The 25,527-nt window shown below is 42.6% G+C and overlaps 1 protein-coding gene and 1 pseudogene across 1 annotated transcript in view; both read right to left on the bottom strand.

Annotated features, from left to right (window-relative positions):
* LOC134622834 (uncharacterized) overlaps window positions 1-25,527 on the bottom strand; it is an 822,926-nt gene that overhangs the window by 395,941 nt on the left and 401,458 nt on the right. The window contains 4 exon segments of the mRNA XM_065470170.1: window positions 10,569-10,742; window positions 11,545-11,718; window positions 14,275-14,448; window positions 14,661-14,834. Of these exon segments, the coding sequence (XP_065326242.1) occupies window positions 10,569-10,742; window positions 11,545-11,718; window positions 14,275-14,448; window positions 14,661-14,834 (696 nt within the window).
* LOC135932537 (stonustoxin subunit alpha-like) lies at window positions 5,520-8,482 on the bottom strand (annotated as a pseudogene).

Here is a 25,527-nt window from a genome sequence, read left to right as displayed (position 1 = left end):
GAGGCAGAGGCTGCAGCTGGCGTGGATGAGGCAGAGGCTGCAGCTGGCGTGGATGAGGCAGCGGCTGCAGCTGGCGTGGATGAGGCAGCGGCTGCAGCTGGCGTGGATGAAGCGGCTGCCGCTGCAGACGAAGCTGCAGGCGGCGGCGTGGAAGCCGGAGATGGAGGCGCTCCAGCCGGTGTGGAAGATGAGGCTGCACCTGGCATGAATGGTGAGGCTGCAGCTGGCGGCGTGGAAGCCGGAGACGGAGGCGCTGCAGCTGACGGCGTGGAAGCCGAAGACGGAGGTGCTGCGGGCTGGACGGATCCCTTGGATCCTCCAGCGACGACAGGAAGCAAAGGCCGGAGCGGTCCTTCGGACCCTCCAGCGGAGACACGAGGCCAAGAGTCCACTAGCCGACATAAAGGCAGCTGGCACTGCACGGAGCACTGGCTTTGCCCAGGCAACACTAACACGGAGGAGTTCTCTGAGGGCTGCTTAATTCTCAGGGGTCCAGTACTAGCTGGGGGGTGAAACCTAGCTTCTGGGGAGGCCCTGGAGTGCATTACGGTGCTTGAAGCAGCTAAGGCGCGAGAAACTCCCTGGGTGGAACTCAGACTTTCTCCCTGCATAAAGTGAGTGTGTGAGACTGGCGACGGAATGAGTGACGGAGCTACGGGGGACACTGGAGCTACGGGGGACACTGGAGCTAGGGGGGACACTGGAGCTAGGGGGGGACACTGGAGCTAGGGGGGACACTGAAGCTAGGGGGGACACTGGAGCTACGGGGAACACTGGGGCCTGAACAGAAAGCGGCACTGGGGCCTGAACAGAAAGCGGCACTGGGGGCTGAACTACAGGCGGCACTGGGGCCTGAACCACAGGCGGCACTGGGGCCTGAGTTGCGGGTGAAACTGGAAGCACTGGAGACTGAGCTGAGAGTGGCACTGGAGACTGAGCTGAGAGTGGCACTGCAGACTGAGCTGAGAGTGGCACTGCAGACTGAGCTGAGAGTGGCACAGGAGACTGAGCTGAGAGTGGCACAGGAGACTGAGCTGAGAGTGGCACAGGAGACTGAGCTGAGAGTGGCACAGGAGACTGAACGACAGGTGACGCCGGAAGCGTAGGAGACCGAGCTGAAGGTGAGCGAGCGACTGACACTGGGGACTGAGTGGAGAGTGGCTGCTTAGCAGCTAACTGAGCTAAAAATGGCCGAGCAGGCGTTAAGCTGTGTACTTTGTTGTCTGCCGCACAAAACACTGCCCCGGAATAAACAGGTCCACAATCCACAATGGAAAAAGAGTCCTCACTCACCACAGCCGGCGAATTAGAAGTCCGAACGTCCGGCTGTGGGGTGGCGCGCCAGCGGCGCGATCGCCGTTTCTTCCCCGCAGCCGGCTCCGACAGGCTGGGCATAACCACATCCGGCGGTTCGGGCAGCGAGGTAGTAGTGGCGGAGAGAAGGTGTGGTGTGAGGCGGAGAAAAGCCTGCATGGTCGGGGAGAGCGTTTCCAAAAGCCATGGCAGGCCGGAGAAGAGCCGTTGTAACCGGCTTTCAACGACGTGGCGAAGCTCCTCCGGAGGGTGTTATAGCCACAGGCCAAGAAGATTCTCCACGTTGTAAATGATGTCGTCCCGGAGCTCCTCGGACGGGTTTACTGCCGCTGGGTCCATGGTGGCTGGTTCGTACTGTCACGGTTTGCGGGTGCAAGCCGTGTGGAAATAAATTAGGACCAGGCAGCGGCAGCTCAAGTGCAGGTGAGAATTTATTAACAGTGGGACAAATAAACAGAAATGGCGGGTGACACTAACAGGAAAACCTAAACTGGGTAACACTAACAAAACAAACCAGAAATGAAGATGCAGGGAGGTCCGGGGAAATACACATGGGGAGACCGAGGGGAAACAACACAGACGAACCAGCAACGAGGACGAGTGAACACACACTATAAATACACACCAGTAATCAGGGTATGGGAAACAGGAGGGGAACACACCTGGAAGACATCACAACTGACGAGGCAGGGGAAACGTAGCAGAACACACTGACATAAGACACAGACCTTCACAATAAAACAGGAACTACACATACAAGGACACACGCGGGCTGAACAGAGTAAACACTAAACAGAGGAAAAGCAGAACCAAAATCACATTAAAAGAGAAACACAAAACGCTGGGTCCAACGGACCCAGGATCATGACAGTGTTTGTACATGCTTTTTGGAGTTTGTACATGTTTTGTCTCTCTCTAGGGGCCACTGTATATATTTATATATAAACATATATAAATAAAACCACTTTTTTACATTAGTAATTCCTTTTGTGCATAATTTGATATTATTGTAATAATAAATTAATTAAAGCAACAAAACAACCTGAAGAGCCGGTTCGGAGCCGAAAGAGCCGGCTCTTTTTAGTGAGCCGAGCCGGAAGAGCCGGTTCTCTAAAAAGAGCCGGAAATCCCATCACTATCTGCAATCACCCCATGATATGCTTAGGTAAATTTAGTTGATCCAAAGTCTAAGCTGCTCGCAGAAAGTTCTGTCACCATTCTGACTGATCAGATGGTAACTTCGAGAACAGTAGCTCAAAAGGAACAGGAATCAAAAGGGAGAGTACTTCTGACCACAGATTACTCTAGACTGGAGCCTAAGGATTTGATTGAGCGTGCCACTGGTTTCAAGGACATAACCTCTGGCTTGTTTGGGTGGCTCAAAAGGCTAGAGAACAACATGTATCTGACAATGTTGCCTGTGCTTCAGCCAGGCCACGTTTGTCTACAGAGCGACTGGGAGCTCCACTCATACTGATTGGAAACCAGGTAAAGACTATTCCACAACATAACATGCGAACTTTAGCTGCCAGACATAAGAGACAGATTTTGGCCAAAAGAGGGACCCAGGGTACACATGTTTATGATCCTCGCCTGGACTCACCGACTTGGATAGACTCCATAGGAGTGCCTAGGGGAGTTCCAGACGAGTACAAGCTGGTAAATCTGATAGCTGCAGGATTTGAGAGTATATTTCTTTGGGTAACGCCTAGTAAAATGTTGACCGCATTAACTATGTTCATTACAACCTGCTGAGACTCTCTAACCTCACCAGGGACGCCATGATGGGGTTTGAAGAACAATTGGGTCCGAGTTTGCTGATGGGAGTGCAAAATCAAATTGCCCTTGACGTGAGAGGGGAGGCGTATGCGCCATGTTCGGAGACATGTGCTGACTTTTATCCCCATTAATACTGCCCGAGATGGCTCAGTAACCTGAGCTCTGGAGGGTCTGAAGATTTTGTCTAAAACAATGCATGAGCACTCAGGTATCGAAAATCCGCTGGCGTCCTGGATGACATCTGTGTTTGGACAATGGAAAGGTGTGGCTATGTCAGTGATATGTTCATTGGCTGTATTTCTGGGAATGTTGGTCATCGCTGGTTGTGGTATCATACCTTGTGTTAGAGGAGTGTTGGTAAAAATTATGGCTAGGGTTGCGAACCCTGGCTGGGTCGAGGGCATCTACCAGATGAACTTAGAACCCGTAGAGTGGAACAGGGAGAGATACAACACGAAGTGTGGTGACATTCCTGGTTGGAATGTCAAAAGAGGGAATGTTGGGATTCAGAGATTCTTTTATTGCTATTATATAATCTGCCTTATGATGAATGCATTGATAACGTGTTTTACAGTATTATTTTAACAGTAATATTGTTTACAGGGTTCTTATTGCATTGAATATGTTTGTCATCACATTAACCTTTCTATTCACAGGTTTATTTATGATCATTTCATACACAATGCATAACTGTGCTTGTTTAGAGTTGATGTTCCATCCAAGAGGGTTTTAAGCTTCACTGGTGAGAGTGTCCAGGTGATACATGTTGAGGGAAGATGAGAACATAGCAGGTTGATTGCATGCATGCTTACAATACATAAATCTAGCAACAGGCCTGAGCGCAGGCCCAAGTGTCTTTGACCTTTTTGTAACTGGCTGCCCTTTTGCCTACTTAGTAGCAGATGACGGGAGGCAATAACCAGCCCTCAGACACTCTGAAGGCTTAAGACTATGATTGTGCATGGGAGGTGTTGCAGAAAGGGGAAGTTATATGTCTGTTATATGTCTGTTTATAGCTATTGAAGATGTACCAGATATACCACTGACTGTACACGATGAACTTTTGTTTTGTGTTGACGCCATGGGGGGGCGGATACCCCACTGCTTTAAAAGTGTTCTCAACATGTATTTTTGTCAGAGGACATATCCTGATATGTCTTCCCGCTGCTAATAAACTCATTGTTTGATTGCACTTTTCTGGAAGCCTCCGTCGTTTGTTGTCTGGTCTGCAGTTGATCGATCTCGCTTCAGTGTAGAGAGAATACAGGAGGGGGCTCAGCACACAGCCCTGTGGGGAGCCGGTGCTCAGTGTGCGAGTGGAGGAGAGATGAGGGTGGAGCCTCACAGTCTGGGGCCGGTTTGTGAGAAAGTCCTTTATCCAGGCACATGTGAGAGAAGGGAGGCCAAGAGTGACCAGTTAGGTGATGAGGATGTCCGGGATGATTGTATTAAAGGCTGAGCTGTAGTCCACGAAGAGCATTCGGAGGTAGCTCTACCGCTGCTCTAGGTGACTCAGCACAGCGTGGAGGGCTGTGGCGATGGTGTCTTCTGTGGATCTGTTTGCACGGTATGCAAACTGGTGGGGATCGAATTCTGGGGGGAGGTAATCCTTGACGTGCTGAAGGACTAGTCTCTCAAAGCATTTCATGATTACCGGTGTGAGGGCCACAGGACGGTAATCATTCAGGCTGGAGATGGGAGACTTCTTCGGCACTGAGATGATTGTGGCTTATTTTAGACAGGATGGGGTGGCTGCCTGATCCAGTGAGAGGTTGAAGAGTCTGGTGAAGATGAGGGTGAGCTGGTGTGCGCATGCTCTTAGTACCTTGCCAGGTACACCGTCTGGACCGGCCGCCTTCCTGGGGTTCACTGCTAGGAGCACACGTCTGACATCGTGCTCCGTTACAGTGAGTGGAGCGGTGCAGGAACCAGGTGAGGATGAGGATGGGAGCAGGGCTGAGGCAGATGAGTGTTGCTGTTGTGGTGTTTCAAAGCGGGCAAAGAAGCTGTTTATTTCCTCTGCCAGCTGCACACTCAGGTTTTCTGTTTCCACAGTGCTGCCTCTGTAGTTGATGATGTCTTGCATTCCCTGCCACACCTCTCGTGTGTTGTTGCTGGACAGGTGGGACTCGATGTTCCTTTTGTGGTCTGACTTGGCTTTTTTAACCCCCCTTTTCAGGTCAGCTCGAGCAGCCCTGTCACCTGATATGAAGGCGGCATCACGGGCTTTGAGGAGTGAGCGGACCTCGCTGGTCATCCAGGGTTTTTGATTTGGGAAAACCCGAATGCTTTTGTCCACAGTCACATTTGCAGTACAGAACTTGATGTAGTCCAGTACTGATCCTGTGAAAGTTTCTAGGTCCTGGTGTTCAAATATGTCCCAGTCTGTCTGTGTGAAGCAGTCTTGTACTTTGGAGAGAGCATTTTCAGGCCAGGTAGTAACCGTCTTTGTGGTGGGCCTGGCACTGCGCCTGAGGGGGTGTAGGCTGGGGAGAGCAGGAGGGAGAGATGGTCGGACTGACCGAGGTGGGGGAGGGGTATGGCTCTATATGCATGCTTGATGTTGGAGTAAACATGATCTAGAGTTTTTTCTCCTCTGGTGAGACATTTGACATGCTGATAGAACTTTGGGAGTACAGTCTTTATGTTGGCCTTATTAAAATCACCTGCAATTATGTGAACACCGTCCGGGTGGGCCCGCTGCTGTTCGTTAATGGTGTTCAGCACGATAGAGAGCGCCGTGTTTACGTTGGCATCGGGTGGAATGTACACAGCCGTGATGATCACTACTGTTAGCTCTCTCAGTAGAAAAAAAGGCCGGCATCTTACCGACATGTACTCGAGGTTCGGGGAGCAGTGACTGTTTATAATTGTCCCGTTGTTGCACCAGCTTTCATGCACGTAAATACAGAGCCCTCCCTCGCCCTCTCCCATTGTTTCACTCTGACCTCTATGTTGGTAGAACGTGTTAGTAGAAACATATTAAGCTGTGTGAATGGACTGAAACGTGCTGATAAGCCATGTATTAGAAAAAGTTCTTTGTGTTAGTCTGTAGAGCTGAAGAAAGAAGACACAAAGAACAGCAACTGGGTGAAGTCCAGGTGTTTGACTTGTTCAGTGTAGAGCACTGTGACCTGGATGACTGAGAACCTACGCACCACTATGATGTTCTAGATCATAGACTATGGTTTCATCATGTTAGAGACTGTCTCCCAGTTTAACCTACCAGTGATGGACACAGTGGAAGTGATCGTGCTTTTATTTTGGAGTCCCCTCTGACTATAATCATATATTTAATGTTAGGTATTGTTTGAATGGAGCCTGTGAGTGGTTTATCTACACGGATCTATATTCATCAGGAGAGGAAAAATCCTGTTTTTATAACATTATTGTTGTTACTGATCGAACCAACAGAGTAAAGATGTTTAAAGGGTTTAGTGTGAAGACTGTGATCCAGGTCTGAAGGAGATCCACGTCAGCGTCCTGTCCTGTCGCTCACTCAGGACTAAAAGTCTTTTTATTTTCTGACATCACTTCCTGTGCTGTAAGTCCATCCTCCCTCAGTTTGATGTGAGTGAAGTTGGTCCCCCACCTTCTTCAAATCCCAAAAATGTGGTGTCAATCAACTATGCTATGTTTGTGCTGCAGAAATTTTAGTTTGTGCTGCTATCATTTTAAAGATATTTATAAAAATTTCTACAGGTCATCAGAGGTCAACCAGCCCTGAAATTTTGGGCCTCAGAAAAGCTCACTCTGCTTGTACATCACTTATTGGCAGCAATAGACTCACTCTCTTTGTTTTTGATGCAGCATTTTATAAAATCAATGAAACAGCTTCTAAAAGTTTGACATCAAAGCAAATCTAATGTCTGTCACCAAATTCCAGCAGATTCTTCACCAGGACCCTTTGTGATAGTTTTCATGTTTTATACAAACTAAAGTGATAAACAACATATGCAGTGCTATACAGACATATTTACATGTTTCTAAGGGTTTGATCACCAAGCTGTTACCAACATACTGCACCATGTTCCTGTTCAACATGGGAAAAACACAAGACTAGTTTCAAATGAGGATTGAAGCCTTTGCTGTTTATTAGATAAGCCACATGCATTCTGATCCCTCAGTACAATCAGATAGTGCTTAGAACTGCATTCAAAACTATTGAGCCAATATTTTCAGCTTCTATGGCTGAAACATTTTCACATGATGAGCTTCCAACAATGAGTGAAACAGTAAGATCATGTGGAGAGTTTGGAAACATCCCATTAAGAAAGAGAAATCAAACATTTGGATTCATTTTAATGAGCTCAGACTTGTTGACAATGCAGATGAGCTGGTTGTGAACTGAGCTTCAGAGTAACACAACATACTGATATTCACTGTGAAGCTTTGAGTGGAAAAAGACAGAAAACAACATGTGGATCCTGGAATAATGGGAGCTTCCATCTTTAAAGGACTGAAGAGGAAGAAGTTTACAAGGAATCATTTAGAAGAGTTTCAAACATCAACTGATTGAATCCATGAATCTGAAAACATGTTTGTGAGTGAAAGAGACAGACATGTACAGACTGAACTATCTGTTCAACAGTCAGAGTGTTTCTCTAACAGGAGACACTCTTTACACTCCACTCAGCACAGGGACACTGAGGCACCACGACCCACCCAAAACCCAGGATAAAGAGTTTGAGTGAATGTGGTGTTGAAGGTGTGGAGGTGGATCAGAGTGTCAGAGGAGACTCTGTAGAAGGACAGAGTGCCAGCAGGACAGTCCACATACACTGCTGCTCTGTTAGAGACAGAGGAGGAGGAGGAGGAGGAGGAGGAGGAGGAGATGGGTGTTTTGATCTTATTGTGCCTGACAAACTGAGGAGCACCACTATAACAGTACAGACTCCAGGACTGATCATTCCATCCAAACCCACAGTCATCATTGTATCCAAACCAACAGTCATTGACTCCTTTCCCTCTGATGCTTCTGTAACTCACTGATATAGAAACTCTTCCTCTCCACTCGATCTCCCAGAAACACCGACCAGTCAGAGCATTTCTACACAGCAGCTGGCAAACATCAAATCTGTCTGGATGATCAGGATATGACTGAACCTTCTTCACATGTGTCACCTTCCTGTTGTTGTCAGACAGTTGGAGCTTTGTGTTCACTGTGTTTGTGTTGATTGTGAGTTGACAGGAATCTGATGGAGAGAACAAACACAATCCAGCTGCAGTTATTGATCCATCATCTGTTCATTGATTGACACTTTGATGATGACTCTTGACATGATGAAGATGGCTGAATGTGTGCTGCTTTGTTTTCATGAATCCCATTAAAAACACACTTACACTTCCTCAGACCTGGTCTCAACCATCGGACTCCAGCAGGCTCCATCCTGAAAGGTAGGTAGGTAGGTTGCCATTATTAGCAAATGCTAATTTGAGGTGAATTAGCATTATCTGCTAATGCTAACAATGTTTTTGCTAACTGTTTTCCCTTGCATTATAACAATATGAGCAGCTAATGCTAAAACTACTTTCCCTTCAGTCAAGCCTATTTAGCATTAATTAACTTCATTTAGCATTAAGAAGTTAATGCATTAAGAAGTTAATGCTAAATAAGCTACCATTTGTGGCTAATGCTAGTTTTAGGTGAATAAGCATAGGCAACTAATGCCAATACCATATTCTCTTAATTTATAACAATGTGAGCAGCTAATGCTAAGTAGGTTGCCGTAATTAGCTATTGCTAATTTATCCGCTAATGCTAACAATGTTTTGTCTTACTTTTTAACAATATGAGTAACTAATGCTTACACTATTTTTCCTTCAATTTTAACAATGTTAGCAGTTAGTGCTAGGTAGGCTGATGCTAGCATTATATTAGCGAGGAGTTAATGCTAAGTAGACTGCCAGTATGCTAATTTTAGATGAATAGGAATTGGCAGCTAATGCTAGGAATGTTTTCTCTTACTTTTTAACAATATGAGTAGCTAATACTAACACTATTTTTCATTCAATTTTAACTTTTCCCCTGCGATGTGAAGAGTTAATGCTAAATAGGACGCCATTAGTGGCTAATTCTAATTTTAGGTGAATAAGCATTAGCAGCTAATGCTCATACTCTTTTCCTTTGCTTTGTAAGAATGACAGCAGCTAATGACACAAAGTGTACCGTTATTAACTAATGCTAATTTGATGTGAATTAACATTATCCGATAATGCTAACTCTTTTCCCCTGCATTATAACTCTAATTAGGTGTGAATAATTAGTAGCAGTTAATGCTAATACTGTTTTCTCTTTCCTTACAACAATGTGAGCAGCTAATGCTACTTTGACATGAATTAGCATTATGCGCTAATGATAATACTGTTTTCCCTTACTTTTTAACAATCCAAGTGGCTAATTCTAAGTACGCTGTTGTTAATACTAATGCTAATTTAATGTGAGTTAGCATTATCTAATAATGCTAACACTGTTTTCTCTTACTTACTGAAAATGATAGTAGCTAATGCTAATACTCTTTTCCCTTGGCTAACAACAATGTGAGGAGTGAATGCTAAGTAGGCTGCCATTAGCAGCTAAAGCTAATTTGAGGTGAATAAGCATTAGTAGCTAACGCTAATACCCTTTTCTCTTGTGTTATAATGATGTGAGATGTTTATGCTAAATAGGCTGCCATGAGTGACTCTTTTCCCTTGCGTTATAACGATATGAAGAGTTTATGCTAAGTTGGCTGCCATTAGCAGCTAATGCTAATACTGTTTTCCCTTGCTTTCTACAACTTGAGCAGCTAATGCTACGTAGGTGCTTTGCTCTGCTAAGGCTTTGTGTGACCATGATGGAAACTCTAATGCTGCAAAGCTAATGCTGTTTATAGGCCCTGTTAAAATCAATATTTCATTCTCATTCTGTTGTTTGAGAACAAATTTATTGTGAATTCAGCTGTGAATGTAGAGTTTGTCAGTATTTAAGCTTCCATTTCCAAATGTTAGCCGCTCCTGTCTGCCTCTTTGCCACACACACAGACTGAAATGATTCACAGCCTTGTTTCATTTTTCTGTCAGTGTCACTGACTGTCACTGTGACTGTGGACATACAGCGTGGGAAACATGGCTAACACTTTATTAGGTACACAGTGGCCACTATCTCAGGTACACCTGTGACCTAATAAAGTGTGTCTAAAATTACATAATGTTGTCTCTGTCCAAATATGTATGGACTTAACTGTAGGTATACTTTTAATGAAACTCTCAACATGACTTATCACTTATCATTAATGTTCCTGCAAACAGACTCCTTGGAGACTCCCTACATAAATATCCATGTACTATCCAGCTAGTCTAGTGTGTCTGTTCCTGAAAATATTCCTGCATGTGTGATTGTTCATGCCTCATCTGCAGGAAACAAACAGGAAGTGAGTGAAGGACACAGGAAATGTTTCCAGCTCTTCCTCCTCTATCAGACATTCTCTCCATACCTGAGAGTGTCCAGTCTCCAGCCTGGATCCTTTAGTCCAGCCGACAGCAGCTTCATTCCTGAGTCTCCTGGATGATTGTAGCTTAGGTTCAGCTCTCTCAGATGGGAGGGGTTGGAGCTCAGAGCTGAGATCAGAGAAGTACAGCCTTCTTCTGTGATCAGACAGCCTGACAGACTGCAGACACAAAAATAACAATCCATCTGTGAACTCTTCTCTTTACAATTTTCTTCATCTTTTTCTTCTTTCAGAGAGATTTAACACCCAGAACATCAGTGCTTTGTGACACTGGAGAGGAAGAAGTCTCTCAATAGAAAAGGACCTGAAACAGGACCAGGTTGAGGGAGAAAAAGCCATCCAAAGTGACTGTTTGATGGGTATGGGGATATACAAGAACATAAAGAAGGAAAGGAAGACCATCAGGAAAGAAGGACAAATGGGCATGACAAGTTAAGGCTCTGTCTTGTTTTCTTCTTTTAGAAACTCTAAGCACAACAAGTAAGTCTGCACTCTGGGTCTGGCATTAGGATATGTACTATATGAGGGAATATGGTTGTATAAGACTATATGTTGGAAGAAGGAGTTTAGGTAGATTTTCTGGAATTCACAGGGAGCCGATGAAGAGAAAAGAAAATGAGATAATTTAGGTTTCTTTTCCCTCTCAGTGCTCTTTCTGAGTGAGTCATTTAAATGCCTTTATGGGAGCTTTCAGAACAAACTCATAATGAATTACAGTAGTGTAGCCTCTAACTACCAAATGCATGACATACTTTTATGGAATAACTCAGATGTGATGTAGTATAGTAAAGAACATAGTGTGTTCTTGACTATGCACAATAAATGACACGTCTTAATCAAACATGACTTCTCAGAGTATTCATAGTCATTCAATATTCCACAAAAAAAAATATTTAAATGTTAGTTGTTTATGCAGTAATATTCATATTTTAAATGATCATCATTAAAATAAAATCCTGACCTGAGAGTTTCCAGTGCACAATACAGACTCTTTAGTCCAACAGACAAAAGCTTCACTCCTGCGTCCTTAACTTCATTCTTACTCAGGTCCAGATCTCTCAGACTACAGGACTGACAGTTGAGAACTGAGGACAAAGCTTCACAGCTTCTCTCCGAGAGATCACAGTCGCTCAGTCTGAAAAATTAGAAACACACATAACAATGAGGCACTTGTTAAAGTGTATTCATGAAGCACTGAGGACTATTTAGCAATATTTATTCATGTTTATGGTGAGGTTTTCTCAGTAGACAAGAGGGTTTGTTCCCTACACCTGCGAATGACATTTTGGAGTACACGGCCTTCTTGGACGGTGTTCCACCTGGGGACTCTGTCATCCTACTTGGGGACTTCAATGCACATGTCGGCAACTACATGAGACCTGGAGGGGTGTGACTGGGAGGAACGGCCTGCCACATCTGAACCCGGGTGGTATTCTGTTACTGGACACCTCTGAAAATATCAGTTTGTCTATAACAAACACCATGTTTGAAGATAGTGATGTCCATAAGTGATGTCCATAAGCATAATTGGCTTTGTAATCATATCATCAGATCTGGAACTGTATTTTCAGAGATTAAGTCTGAATGGACCATGCTCAGGACCTCCATTTAACTTAGCTGGGTGGTGTCTACCACCAGAAGTAGTCCTCCTCTCAGGCTCGGTTAGCCTGTGGGACTTTGGAGGCAGCCGATTTGTCCTGTGCAATGCGGCTCAGGCGGTGACTGAATCAGAAACAATGATGCCATGGAGAAAGACTTTTGGAATGCCTCAAAGAGGTTCTTTTAAAACCATCAGGGGACTCAGTTGGGCAAGGCGGTGGCTCCACCTCCACTGTGTATAATGCAAACAGAGTGCTGCCAACATCAACTGAGGATATTGCTGGGCAGTGCAACGAATACTTTAAGGACCTCCTTAATATTTTCCATATAGCAAGCAGAGTCTTGGGGGGGGGTAACTGGTCCATCACCTGGGGTGAGGTTACTGAGGCAGTTAAGCAGCTCCTTGGTGGCAGGCCCCTGGAATGTATAAGAATCATGTTGAGTTCCTAAAGGCTCTGTAGGTTGTCTTGATCTCTACAATTTCGCGTGGAGACCAGGGGCAGTATCTTTAGAATAGCAGAGTTGTTTCCATCTTTACGAAGCGGGACCGGAGGGTGTGCTCTAAGTGTAGGGGATCACACTCCTCAGCCTTTTTTGGGAAAGCCTATGTCAGGGTGCCTGAAAGGACAGTCTGTTCGTTAGTTAAACCTTGGTTACAGGAGGAACAATGCATTTTGCGGAACACTGGACTTGCATTTTACACTCTTGAAGACACTTGAGGGTGCATGAAAACTTGCCCAACCAGTCTAGACGTGTTTTGTAAACTTGGAGAAGGCATTCGACTGTGTCCCTTGGAGTATTGTGTGAGAGATGCTTTGGGAGAATAGGGTGTTTGGCCCATTTGATCCTTATAGCCAGTGTAAGGAGTAGGAGGATATTTTGCTGCTATTATTTGCTGCTATTTTTATAATCATCATTACCATTCTATTAATAACACTATTGATATTGCATTCAGATGTTCAAACATATTGGTATCATATTAGTCTTTATTACAGGTCCAGTAAGAACCACTTTAAACTGTTGAGTTGAATCTATAATCTTAAAATGTTTATAGGCAGATTACATTGCATTATTTGAAAGGCTCACCTCTGAATATAATCTGGGCCTAAAGGTCTTGACAGGAAACTGCAGGTTTGCAGAGTGTGCTTTGCAGGAAATGAAACCCAAAGCAGAGTCTCAGGAGACTATCATTAGTTTATTCTCTATTATCTTTTATTCATTTATATCTTATGATTAAGCTTTTAGTAGAGGTTCTTGATTAAAACATTTATTCAGTAGATTACATATATAGTTCCAGTTAGGTTATTACATGTAAGGATGAGCCTCTGTTCTGGTAAAAGGTCAGAAGTGCAACGGGTGAGATGAGAGAGCATTTAAGGACGAGACACACATACACACACATATTAGATAGACCCATATAGGTGAAAGTTTAATCATGTTTTGCTTGCAACTGCAAAATTGTGCCTGCATGAGTGACAGTTTGTGCAGAACGTGTGCCTGATGTTCCAGACAGATAAGCCCGGGCAGGATGGTGACCGGATGCACCTGCCGACAATGTTCTTTTTAAACTGTGTTAAAAGTTATTGTGGTTTTGAGTTGACGTATGCATGTATTGTGTTTATCTGACGCAAGAGGGGGCGTTCTAATACCCCGATGCATAAAAACTGTGTTCTGACGTTTTGGAGATGAGATCTGGATGCTGTCTGGGTACAGGTCTCCACACGCTGCGTGTGCTTCATTAAAAATCATTCGTAGACTCCAACTGACTGGGTCAGTGTGTTATTCCGATCTCCACCACCTCTCTCGTCCTCAAAATGGACCTTAACACCAGCAATAAGGTTGACTCGTTCCCGGTGGGTGTTGATTTCTACCAGCAACCCCCACCCCAATGAGGATAAGCAGGAGAGAATTGATGGATGGGTGCTAAATCAACTGCAGTTATTTCAAAGCATTACCAAAATATGGCCATTTCATGTGATTTATATTTTTTTTATAGTGCTACAATACAAAGGATGAAGTTGAACTTAGTTGTGTAAAATATTCAATTTGCTAATTTTGTCATTACACAAAAAAGGAAGTCACTCGATCCAACCTGAGAGTTTCCAGTTTCCAGTATGGACTCTCCACTGCAACGAACAGCTTCTTTATTCCTGAATCCTGCAAGCCATTGGTACTCAAGTCCAACTCTTTCAGACTAGAGGACTGGAAGCTGAGAATGGAGGACAGAGCTTCACAACTTCTCTGTGAGAGGTTACAGCCATTCAGTCTGAAAAAAAAAAGAAAAAAAAAGAATACATGGCAAATACGTGCATTCATGACGCAATGACAACTTACAATATGAAGCTTTGGAACAGACTTTGATCCCTTCTGTTAAATATGTATAACAGTTTAAAAAGAAAAGTGTCAACATATAGGTAAAATGTTTATTTTTTCAACACACACACACACGCACACAAAAAGAAAGGCACTTGATCTGACCTCAGAGTTTCCAGTTTAAAATGTGGACTCTTCAACCCAGCAGACAGACGCTTCACTCCTGAATCCTTCAGCTTGTTGTTACTCAGGTCCAGCTCTCTCAGACTAGAGGACTGGGAGCTGAGAACTGAAGACAGAGGTTCACAGCTTCTCTCGGAGAGGTTACAGAAACTGAGTCTGAAAAATATATTTGTGATAAATAGTTTTATAGCGACGGCACACCGGCTCTATTTCACTCTTCTGTACCACCTTTAGAAGTCTGTTTTAATGGAACTTAAAATTAACATAGCCAGATTCTGTCAAAAAACAGTGTTGACTCCAGCTTATCCCCCCCCCACCACCACCACCACCACCACCACCACCACCACCACCACCACACAAGCACATAATTACACTGTGCTGGAAGCACAAAATGCCAAAAAGTGCATTGGAATTTCACATTTCTATATTCTATGCCTTTAAGATAACAGCATTTGTGAATTTACATGAAATTATATTTTCAACAACAAAATGTATGTTTATCCTTTTAACCATTTAATCATTACCAATGAACTAGCATTTAAATGGCTCTTGCAATTAGTGTGATTGTAAAAAATCTGCTACAATATATGAAAATACAGTATATAAAGCATAACAGAGGTTGCGAATGTCTATCCAAATTGAAAGCCAACCGTATGATTCCATGTATTCTTTAATATAGCCTTAACTCTCATGTGGTAGAGTATCACTTCCTGTTCCTGCTCAAACACAGTGGTGTTTCTGAGTAGCTTTTCTGCTTAGCAATTTAATTTAAATCTTTTGATACATCCCTTTTTCATAGTATAATCTTAACGTGCTTCATCTGAATCACACTTTCTGTGTGCTCACTACCTAATTTATAGCCAAAGTATTCACTCACTGTCTCTTTACTGTTTTGCTAGCTTAGCTTAGCTCGTAGCCGACTCGTTAGCAACATGGCTACTTCACCTGTCCCTTCTGCACTTTCCTGCTCATTGTGTCAGATGTTTAGTTACTCCTCGGCCTCCTTTAGCAGTAATGATACCTGTAACAAATGTAGCATATTTGCAGCTCTGGAGGCCAGGATTACTGAATTGGAGACTCGGCTTCGCACCCTTCATTCACCCGTAGCTAGCCAGGCCCCTGTAGCTGGTGCAGCCAAAGATAGCGCAGGCCTCGCTAGCTGTTCCCCGGCAGACCCCAAGCAGCTGGGGAAAGAGGGCGGCTGGGTGACGGTGAGGAGGAAGCATAGTCTTAAACAGAAGCCCCAGGTACACCACCAACCTGTTCATGTGTCTAACCGTTTTTTCCCCACTCGGCGACACACCCGCCGGGGGTCAAACTCTGGTAATTGGTGATTCTGTTCTCAGACATGTGAAGCTAGAGACACCGGCAACCATAGTCAATTGTCTTCCAGGGGCCAGAGCAGGCGACATTGAAGGAAATTTAAAACTGCTGGCTAAGGGTAAACGTAAATACAGTAAGATCATCATTCACGTCGGCAGTAATGACACCCGGTTACGCCAATCGGAGGTCACTAAAATCAATATTGAATCGGTGTGTAACTTTGCCAAAACAATGTCGGACTCTGTAGTTTTCTCTGGTCCCCTCCCCAATCAGACCAGGAGTGACATGTTTAGCCGCATGTTCTCCTTAAATTGCTGGCTGTCTGAGTGGTGTCCCAGAAACGATGTGGGCTTCATAGATAATTGGCAAACCTTCTGGAGGAAACCTGGTCTTGTTAGGAGAGACGGCATCCATCCCACTTTGGATGGAGCAGCTCTCATTTCTAGAAATATGGACCAATTTATTAAACCCCCCAAAATATGACTATCCAGAGTTGGGACCAGGAAGCAGAGTTGCAGTCTTACACGCCTCTCTGCAGCTTCTCTCCTCCTGCTACCCCCCCAAAAACCCATCTCCATTGAGACTGTGTCAGCTCCCAAACAGACAAAAAACAAACTAAAAACCAGCAATAAACAACTTGAACATAAAAAATCACAAAGAAAGAACAATACAGTATCCACATCTGAACCAAAGAGTAAAACAGTGAAATGTGGATTATTAAATATTAGGTCTCTCTCCTCCAAGTCTCTGTTAGTACATGACTTAATAATTGATCAACAAATCGATTTACTCTGCCTTACAGAAACCTGGTTGCAGCCGGATGAGTATGTTAGTTTAAATGAATCAACACCCCCGAGTCATTCTAACTACCAGAAATCCCGAAGCACAGGCCGAGGGGGCGGTGTGGCAGCAATTTTTCACACCAGTCTATTAATTAACGAAAGACCAAGACAGACTTTTAATTCATTTGAAAGCCTGATGCTTAGCCTCGTCCACCCCAGCTGTAAAACTCAGAAACCAGTCTTACTTGTTATTATCTATCGTCCACCTGGGCCTTACACAGAGTTTCTCTCTGATTTCTCAGACTTTTTATCTGATTTAGTGCTCAGCTCAGATAAAATAATTATTGTGGATGATTTTAACATCCATGTAGATGCTAAAAATGACAGCCTCAACATGGCATTTAATCTGTTATTAGACTCAATTGGCTTCTCTCAAAATGTAAAAGAACCCACCCACCACTTTAATCACACTCTAGATCTTGTTTTAACATATGGCATAGAAACTGAACATTTAACAGTGTTTCCTGAAAACCCTCTGCTGTCTGATCATTTCCTGATAACATTTACATTTACAATAATTGATTACACAGCAGTGGAGAGTAGACTTTATCACAGTAGATGTCTTTCTGAAAGTGCTGTAACTAAGTTTAAGAATATAATCCACCCACTGTTATCATCTTCAATGCCCTGTACCAACATAGAGCAGAGCAGCTATCTGAACGCTACTCCAACAGAGGTCGATTATCTTGTTAATAATTTTACCTCCTCAATACGTACAACTCTGGATACTGTAGCTCCTGTGAAAACTAAGGCCTCAAATCCGAAGTACCTGACTCCGTGGTATAATTCTCAAACACGTAGCCTAAAGCAGATAACTCGTAAGCTGGAGAGGAAATGGCATGTCACAAATTTAGAGGATCATCATTTAGCCTGGAGAAATAGTTTGCTGCTTTATAAGAAAGCCCTCCGCAAAGCCAGAACATCTTACTATTCGTCACTGATTGAAGAAAATAAGAACAACCCCAGGTTTCTCTTCAGCACTGTAGCCAGGCTGACAAAAAGTCAGAGCTCTACTGAGCCAACAATCCCTTTAACGTTAACTAGTAATGACTTCATGAACTTCTTCACACATAAAATTTTTATCATTAGAGAAAAAATTACCAATAATCATCCCACAGATGTAATATTATCTACAGCTACTTTTAGTACCATTGATGTTAAGTTAGACTCTTTTTCTCCAATTGATCTTTCTGAGTTAACTTCAACAATTACTTCCTCCAAACCATCAACGTGTCTTTTAGACCCCATTCCTACAAAACTGCTCAAAGAAGTCCTGCCATTAATTAATTCTTCAGTCTTAAATATGATCAACCTATCTCTAATAATCGGCTATGTACCACAGGCCTTCAAGGTGGCTGTAGTTAAACCCTTACTTAAAAAGCCATCTCTAGACCTCTAGACCCAACCTTCCTTTCATATCAAAAATCCTTGAAAGAGTAGTTGTCAAACAGCTAACAGATCATCTGCAGAGGAATGGCTTATTTGAAGAGTTTCAGTCAGGTTTCAGAGCTCATCACAGCACAGAAACAGCTTTAGTGAAGGTTACAAATGATCTTCTTATGGCCTCTGACAGTGGACTCATCTCTGTGCTTGTCCTGCTAGACCTCAGTTCTGCGTTTGATACTGTTGATCATAATATCCTATTAGAGCGATTAGAACATGCTGTAGGTATTACAGGTACTGCACTGCAGTGGTTTGTATCATATCTATCTAATAGACTCCAATTTGTTCAAGTAAATGGAGAGTCCTCTTCACACACTAAGGTCAATTATGGAGTTCCACAGGGTTCAGTGCTAGGACCAATTCTATTTACATTATACATGCTTCCCTTAGGCAGCATCATTAGAAGACATAGCATAAATTTTCACTGCTATGCAGATGACACGCAGCTCTATCTATCCATGAAGCCAGGTAACACACACCAATTAGTTAAACTGTAGGAATGCCTTAAAGACATAAAGACCTAGATGGCCGCTAACTTTCTGCTTCTTAACTCAGATAAAACTGAGGTTATTGTACTCGGCCCTGAAAATCTTAGAAATATGGTATCTAAGCAGATTCTTACTCTGGATGGCATTACCTTGGCCTCCAGTAATGCTGTGAGGAACCTTGGAGTCATTTTTGACCAGGACATGTCCTTCAACGCACATATTAAACAAATATGTAAGACTGCTTTCTTCCATTTGCGCAACATCTCTAAAATTAGAAATATCCTGTCTCAGAGTGATGCTGAAAAACTAGTTCATGCATTTATTACTTCCAGGCTGGACTACTGTAATTCTTTATTATAAGGATGTCCTAAAAACTCCCTGAAAAGCCTTCAGCTGATCCAAAATGCTGCAGCAAGGGTACTGACAGGGACTAGAAAGAGAGAGCAGATTTCTCCTGTTTTGGCTTCCCTTCATTGGCTTCCTGTTAAATCCAGAATTGAATTCAAAATCCTGCTCCTCACATACAAGGTCTTAAATAATCAGGCCCCATCTTATCTTAACGACCTTGTAGTGCCATATCACCCTATTAGAGCACTTCGCTCTCGCTCTGCAGGCTTACTTGCTGTCCCTAGAGTATTTAAAAGTAGAATGGGAGGGAGAGCCTTCAGTTTTCAGGCCCCTCTTCTGTGGAACCAGCTTCCAGTTTGGATTCGGGAGACAGACACTATCTCTACTTTCAAGATTAGGCTTAAAACTTTCCTTTTTGCTAAAGCATATAGTTAGGGCTGGACCAGGTGACCCTGAATCCTCCCTTAGTTATGCTGCAATAGACGTAGGCTGCCGGGGATTCCCATGATGCATTGAGTTTTTCCTTTCCAGTCACCTTTCTCACTCACTATGTGTTAACAGACCTCTCTGCATCGAATCATATCTGTTATTAATCTCTGTCTCTCTTCCACAGCATGTCTTTCATCCTGTTTTCCTTCTTTCACCCCAACTGGTCGCAGCAGATGGCCCCGCCCCTCCCTGACCCTGGTTCTGCTGGAGGTTTCTTCCTGTTAAAAGGGAGTTTTTCCTTCCCACTGTCGCCAAAGTGCTTGCTCATAGGGGGTCATATGATTGTTGGGTTTTTCTCTGTATTTATTATTGTGCTATCTACTGTACAATATAAAGCGCCTTGAGGCAACTTTTGTTGTGATTTGGCGCTATATAAATAAAACTGAATTGAATTGAATTGAATTGAATAAAGGTTACTTTGATCTGGTTTCAGTTAGCTTTTGACAATTCCCAACACCACTGGCTTACATCCAGCTTCAAACCATAAGATGTTTTACAAATAGCTATAGATACTCTCTGCTGGATGTTTTACATCTCATGTTTGACTTTGGATTCATCACACCATCAGACCTTTTGCCAATAATTATCAGTACAGTTCTTTTGTAATATAAATGCATCCCTCAATGTCAGGTCTTAAGTGGAAATTGTTCTATTTCTTAAGAACATGGTTTTCAAATACTGTTAATTTTCTAGTTTTTATGACTGCCACTACATCTTTTGTCCTCCACTTGTTTTCCAGTAAAACTAAAACTAAAAGTAAAGCTAAAACTTTTGACCACAGGTACAAACTAAAGGTAATTAATGCTGATGTATGCTGTCATAGATGCTTATTTTTATTTTTGTTTGTATTCATTTTGTAGTAGTTGACAATTTTCAGCTACTGGTTGACCATAGGCTGTGTCTGGGTACTTTAATAAGGGTTATAACTGCAAATCTCCCAGAAATACTGAAATTGTAGTCCTTTTTCCATTAGTACCTTCTTGGACGGGCTCAACGTGGCATGACTCCTTTTCCATTCTAATCAAATTCCAGCTAATGTGAGGTTGTCATAGCAATGCAGCCGAATGTCTCAAGACGTAATATAATAATAACTAGAAAAACTTGCATTTCCTGCGAAAATGCTGTTTGAGTGCCTCGTAGTGGAATCAGAAAACAGCAGAAGCAGAACAATCTGCTGAAAAGAGCTGAAGAAGCTAAATATTTTGCTGAAAACAGCTGAAAATCTGGAATTTGTGCAGAAAAGAGGTGAAAAAACTGAAAATTCTGCTGTGAAGAGGTTAAAAGCTGCAATTTGTGTTGAAAAGAGTTTAAAATTTTAAAGTGTTCACTGAAAAAAAGCGGGATTTGAACCAGGGCCTTGCACTCTGAAAACACCTGCTCATCTCACTGAGCTAAAACACAGCTCACCCCGGAGAGCCAAATAAACAAAGACAGTAGTAACTTAGTCCTAGTCATCAAAATGGGCCAAAAAAATGGCATAAAAATCTTACTATTTCAAAAAGTATAACAGTTATGAGCACCAAAAGATATAGCAGGCATCAACCGAAGGAGCTGAAAACTTAGCTGAAAAGAGCTGACAAAGTTGAACTTTCTGCAGAAAAGAGGTGAATAAACTTAAATTTGTGCTCGAAACAGCAGAAGTAGCAGAACTTTGTGCTGAAAAGAAGTGAAGACACTTAACCTTCTGGGTCAAATACTATGATTAAGCAAAAATACTACGATTTGGCACAAATACTATGCTTTGGCAGAATGACTATGTTTGAGCACAAATTCTATGATTTGGCTCAAACACTATGATTTGGCAGAAATACCATGTTTTAGCACCAATACAATGATTTTGAACAAATACTATGATTTGGCAGATATACTATGATTTTGCAGAAATACTATGATTTAGCAAAAATAACGTGCTTTGACAGAAATTGTATGATTTGGCACAAATACTATGATGTGGCACAAATACTATGATTTGGTACAAATAGTGTGATTTACCATAAATACTGTGACTGTAATTTAGTAGAAATAGTATGATTTAGCATAAATACTATATGATAGCAGAAATGTGTGGTTGTATGTTTCTAGATCAGTCAACCAAATGTCTACTAAGTCGTAGTACTTGTGCCAAATCTTAGTATTGCTGCTAAATCACAGTATTTGTGCTAAAACATAATATTTATGCTAAATCATAGTGTATGTGCAAAAATATAGTAATTTGGCAGAAATACTATGTTTTAGCCCATATACTATGATTTGGCACAAATAGTATGCTTTATCATAAATACTATTAAATATTGGAGAAGAAAAATGGCCAGCTGAAAAACCCTGAACTTTCCTCAAAACTACTTGTTCTTCAACTGTGAAAAATTGGCAGAAACATTAAAAAAGCAGGAAGGAGCAGCCAGCAGAGACACAAAGCTAAGGCAAAAGTGACAAGCCTAACAATATTTGCAAATATGGACTCACACACACAGGAAAAGGAGTGACACATAACCCACGTCCAGCAAACAATGTGTCCAGTCAATTAGTCTGTATCTGTTCAATTTGAATCCAACAATAAGATGCTGTGCCTCAAAGACTAGAAATGTAGTCTCACACACACACACACACACACATACACAGGGCGTCATAGTGTGTATTAATTGGTAGCTTAAACAAGAAGCTGATGTCGATATTAGAAAAGCTGCTAAAGACATAAAACTTTGCAGAATTATAATAAATTAGCACTATAGATCACTGGTCTGTGATAGTGTATTAATTTGTAATGGAAAAAATAAGTTTGAAAAGGTGGAATCGAACCCACGACATTTTGGCTAGAGATCCATTTCATTACCAATCGCGCCACTGGCAGGGGGCGCCTGAAAAACAGGTTGATGAGCAGTCAGAATTAGATTGCAGTGAGAGGCGAAAAACGCAGTTTTTTCGAGTTACAAAACGTCGTGTAACTCAAAAATAGGTGGGATAGAAGCACAATTCTTGTACTGGGTGAATCAGCGGACTTTGGTGTACGTTCACTACGATTTCCATCGCGGAGATATGACGAGAGAAGAAACTGCTTCATTTTCAGAGTTTGAAACTGAGAGAAGGACAAATTTCCGCCCCTAAAACAAATGTAATTTATGGCTCAATGGTAAGATGACTGTAAAAACTGTCTATGTTTTGATGTATAATTTGTGGAGGTTGAGTGAAAATTGAGCGAGTAGTAAGAAGTTTTGAACGTTTGAATGGCAAAAATCAGATAAAAACTGTGGAAGTAGTTCCACGGCGAAGAATCATGGAGCAACTAGAATAAAGTATATAGAATAAAGAGAAACAGGAACTCAATAGTGTGGATGCTTAATCAGCATCCACACAAAAATAAAGAATAAAGATTATTATTGTGTGAATGCCTGTGAGGCACAATAGTACAATAATACACACAATAATCACACAATAATAATAACGTGTATGTGTTTCACTGTAGGGAAATATCATGATAGAATATGGGTAAAAGTGGCATGCGCAGTGCTTCTGTTTTCATACACACATGGCGGAAAAAGCATGGCGGGGACAGAGAATGAGAAGGGCGAAAGTGGATCGTTGAATGAAACGGATGAACCAGAATTGGTCTGTAAACATGCTGCAACTTCAGTGGTGTGGAACTGGTTTAGCTTTTGTTAAAAGTCCGCTTGTTCACTGTAACTGTTTAGACTACGTTACCCATGATGCACCTCGGTATCTGTACTTCCGGTTGGGAACATGTTCAGCGCAGTTCTGCACAGATGAGAGGTGTGTCGGAGGATTAACGTTTTGACTTGCATTCCCGTGTGAGTTAACCCTGTGTGCGTGCTTATCATGTGAGTATTATAAGATGAGAGTGATGCTTGTTTGACTTTATCTGTGTAATTTGCTACGTATGAAGCTAGTCCCGTTGCTATCGCTATCGTTTTTTGGGCCTACTACAGGCAGCCTTGGTTGCAGCTGATATCTCATTTCGCATACGACTTACTGTCAAGCATTGTGGTTGTAGGTGGATGTAACTATTTACTGTGTTTATTATCTGAATCTTTGTAATCTGTAGTCCTGTTGGCAAATGTATATACTAACTAGAAATTCATTTATGGTCTTAGAGTGCCATCTAGTGGCCATGGGGTTATGGCAGATTATATAACATTACTCTGGAAACCCACAGTACTGTATAAGGGGTACACTGCTATCCATAGTGGTTAATACAAATATTTGTTCCTTCTGTTTACAGATGACCACACACTCATATACACACACTCCCTTTACCTGCATGTGAATGCTGTAATGCAATTGCCTCCCCACCAAAGCTGTACATCCTGTTGATGTCATCTGCCACCTCCTTATTAAAGTTATTTGAACTACGTCACTGTGGAGTACCATTCCTTCTGACCGAGGACGACTCAGTTGAAGCGTGATTGGCAATCAGTGCAAACATATATTACAGCTTTCGTCCGTCAGATACACAACAAAGCACTATTTTTGGTAGAGCATGAGAGCGGGCCATCGTTATTACTGTGTTTTTTGGAAAATACGGCACATTTAAATCAATCCTTTGATTTTTCTGAAAATCGACAGTGCCCCTTATAATCCCATGTGCCTTATGTATGAATTCTGGTTGTGTTTACTGACCTCGAAACGATTTTTATGTGCTACGCGGCGCTCGAAAATCTGTCAAATGTTTTAGTACGACTTTGCTAAGCTACGAACCCGCACCGCTTGATGGATTGTCGGAGCATTACGGCTATCGTAGGCATGAGCCTCGCAGAGTGATATGTACTGTGCTTCAACATAATATTACCGTATTGTGTGTGTGTATAACCTCATTTTAAGTTTTGTGGATCTTATACATGGTTATCCTGAGGATATGTCGCCCAATTTCCACTGGAAATGTCTTTTGGTTAAACTGTTAGCAAGGAATTTGCACTGCTAAATTTTTATATAACTTTAATGCATATAAAAAACAGCTGCCTGTTTAAGTGAAAATACACTGATGTTTGTTTTTGCACTAATAAAGTTGAGGAGTTGTAAAGTATTTTGTCTAGTGTCAATTATATTGATTGATTGATTGATTGATCATACTTTATTCATCCCGAGGGAAATTGGATTAAGGCTGCCAGCCGTGCCAGCGCCGTCTTACCCTTCTGACCATACATACATTACACAAACATCACATGGGGAAGACAGGTCAGAGGGGTATAACATGGAAAAGCACAACATGAGGAAAGATAAGGAGAAAAAAATAACTCCCCCCAGACTGAGCTCCAACAGGGAGATCAGTTTGAGAACAGAAAAAAACACCTCTGCACATAGCACATGAAAAAAACTCTAATACACCAAAGAAACACATGACAAGCAACAGGGATGGGTAAAGGGTGAGAGACAGCCAATGTAGACAGTACATCCGGGCCTGCAGCCTATGCGCTGGTCTCCATGATCCACCGTCAGCATCGGAAGGGAATAAGCGTCGAAGGCGTTTGGAGGGGGAGGGGGGATGAGTGTACATCTGCATGTGTATATATGTCTGTGTGCGTGTGTGTGTGTATGTCCAGAGTTCAGCTGAGACAGTGTCCTTCGCCCTGCCAGGCTAAGTAAACAGTCTTCCAGCCAACCCAGGTGGCCTTGCATAGAAAGGGAAGAACAGTCTCAACACAGTCGTTATCAGGGTGTTGTTGTTCAGCTCCAGCCTTGAGACCGCAGCTGGCGCCAGTGATGGTGGTTTTAACTTTAGTGCGAACAACTCATATGAATTTCAAAGCTGTTCTAACAGTCCAACACTGGTCACTCAATCTCCCGTTGGAGAGCCGTGAGCTTCTCCATGATATTATCAAACTTACGCTCCGTGATGTTGTCATTCTTGTGCTCAAAGAGCCGATTCTAAGAACTCACGACCGCAGTGAGCTTCTCCAAGATGTG

Source organism: Pelmatolapia mariae, linkage group LG3_W, assembly GCF_036321145.2.
Source record: "Pelmatolapia mariae isolate MD_Pm_ZW linkage group LG3_W, Pm_UMD_F_2, whole genome shotgun sequence".
Taxonomy (NCBI): Eukaryota; Metazoa; Chordata; class Actinopteri; order Cichliformes; family Cichlidae; genus Pelmatolapia; species Pelmatolapia mariae.
The sequence above is the reverse complement of the archived record's forward strand: the minus strand, read 5'-3'. Positions and strand labels throughout refer to the sequence as shown.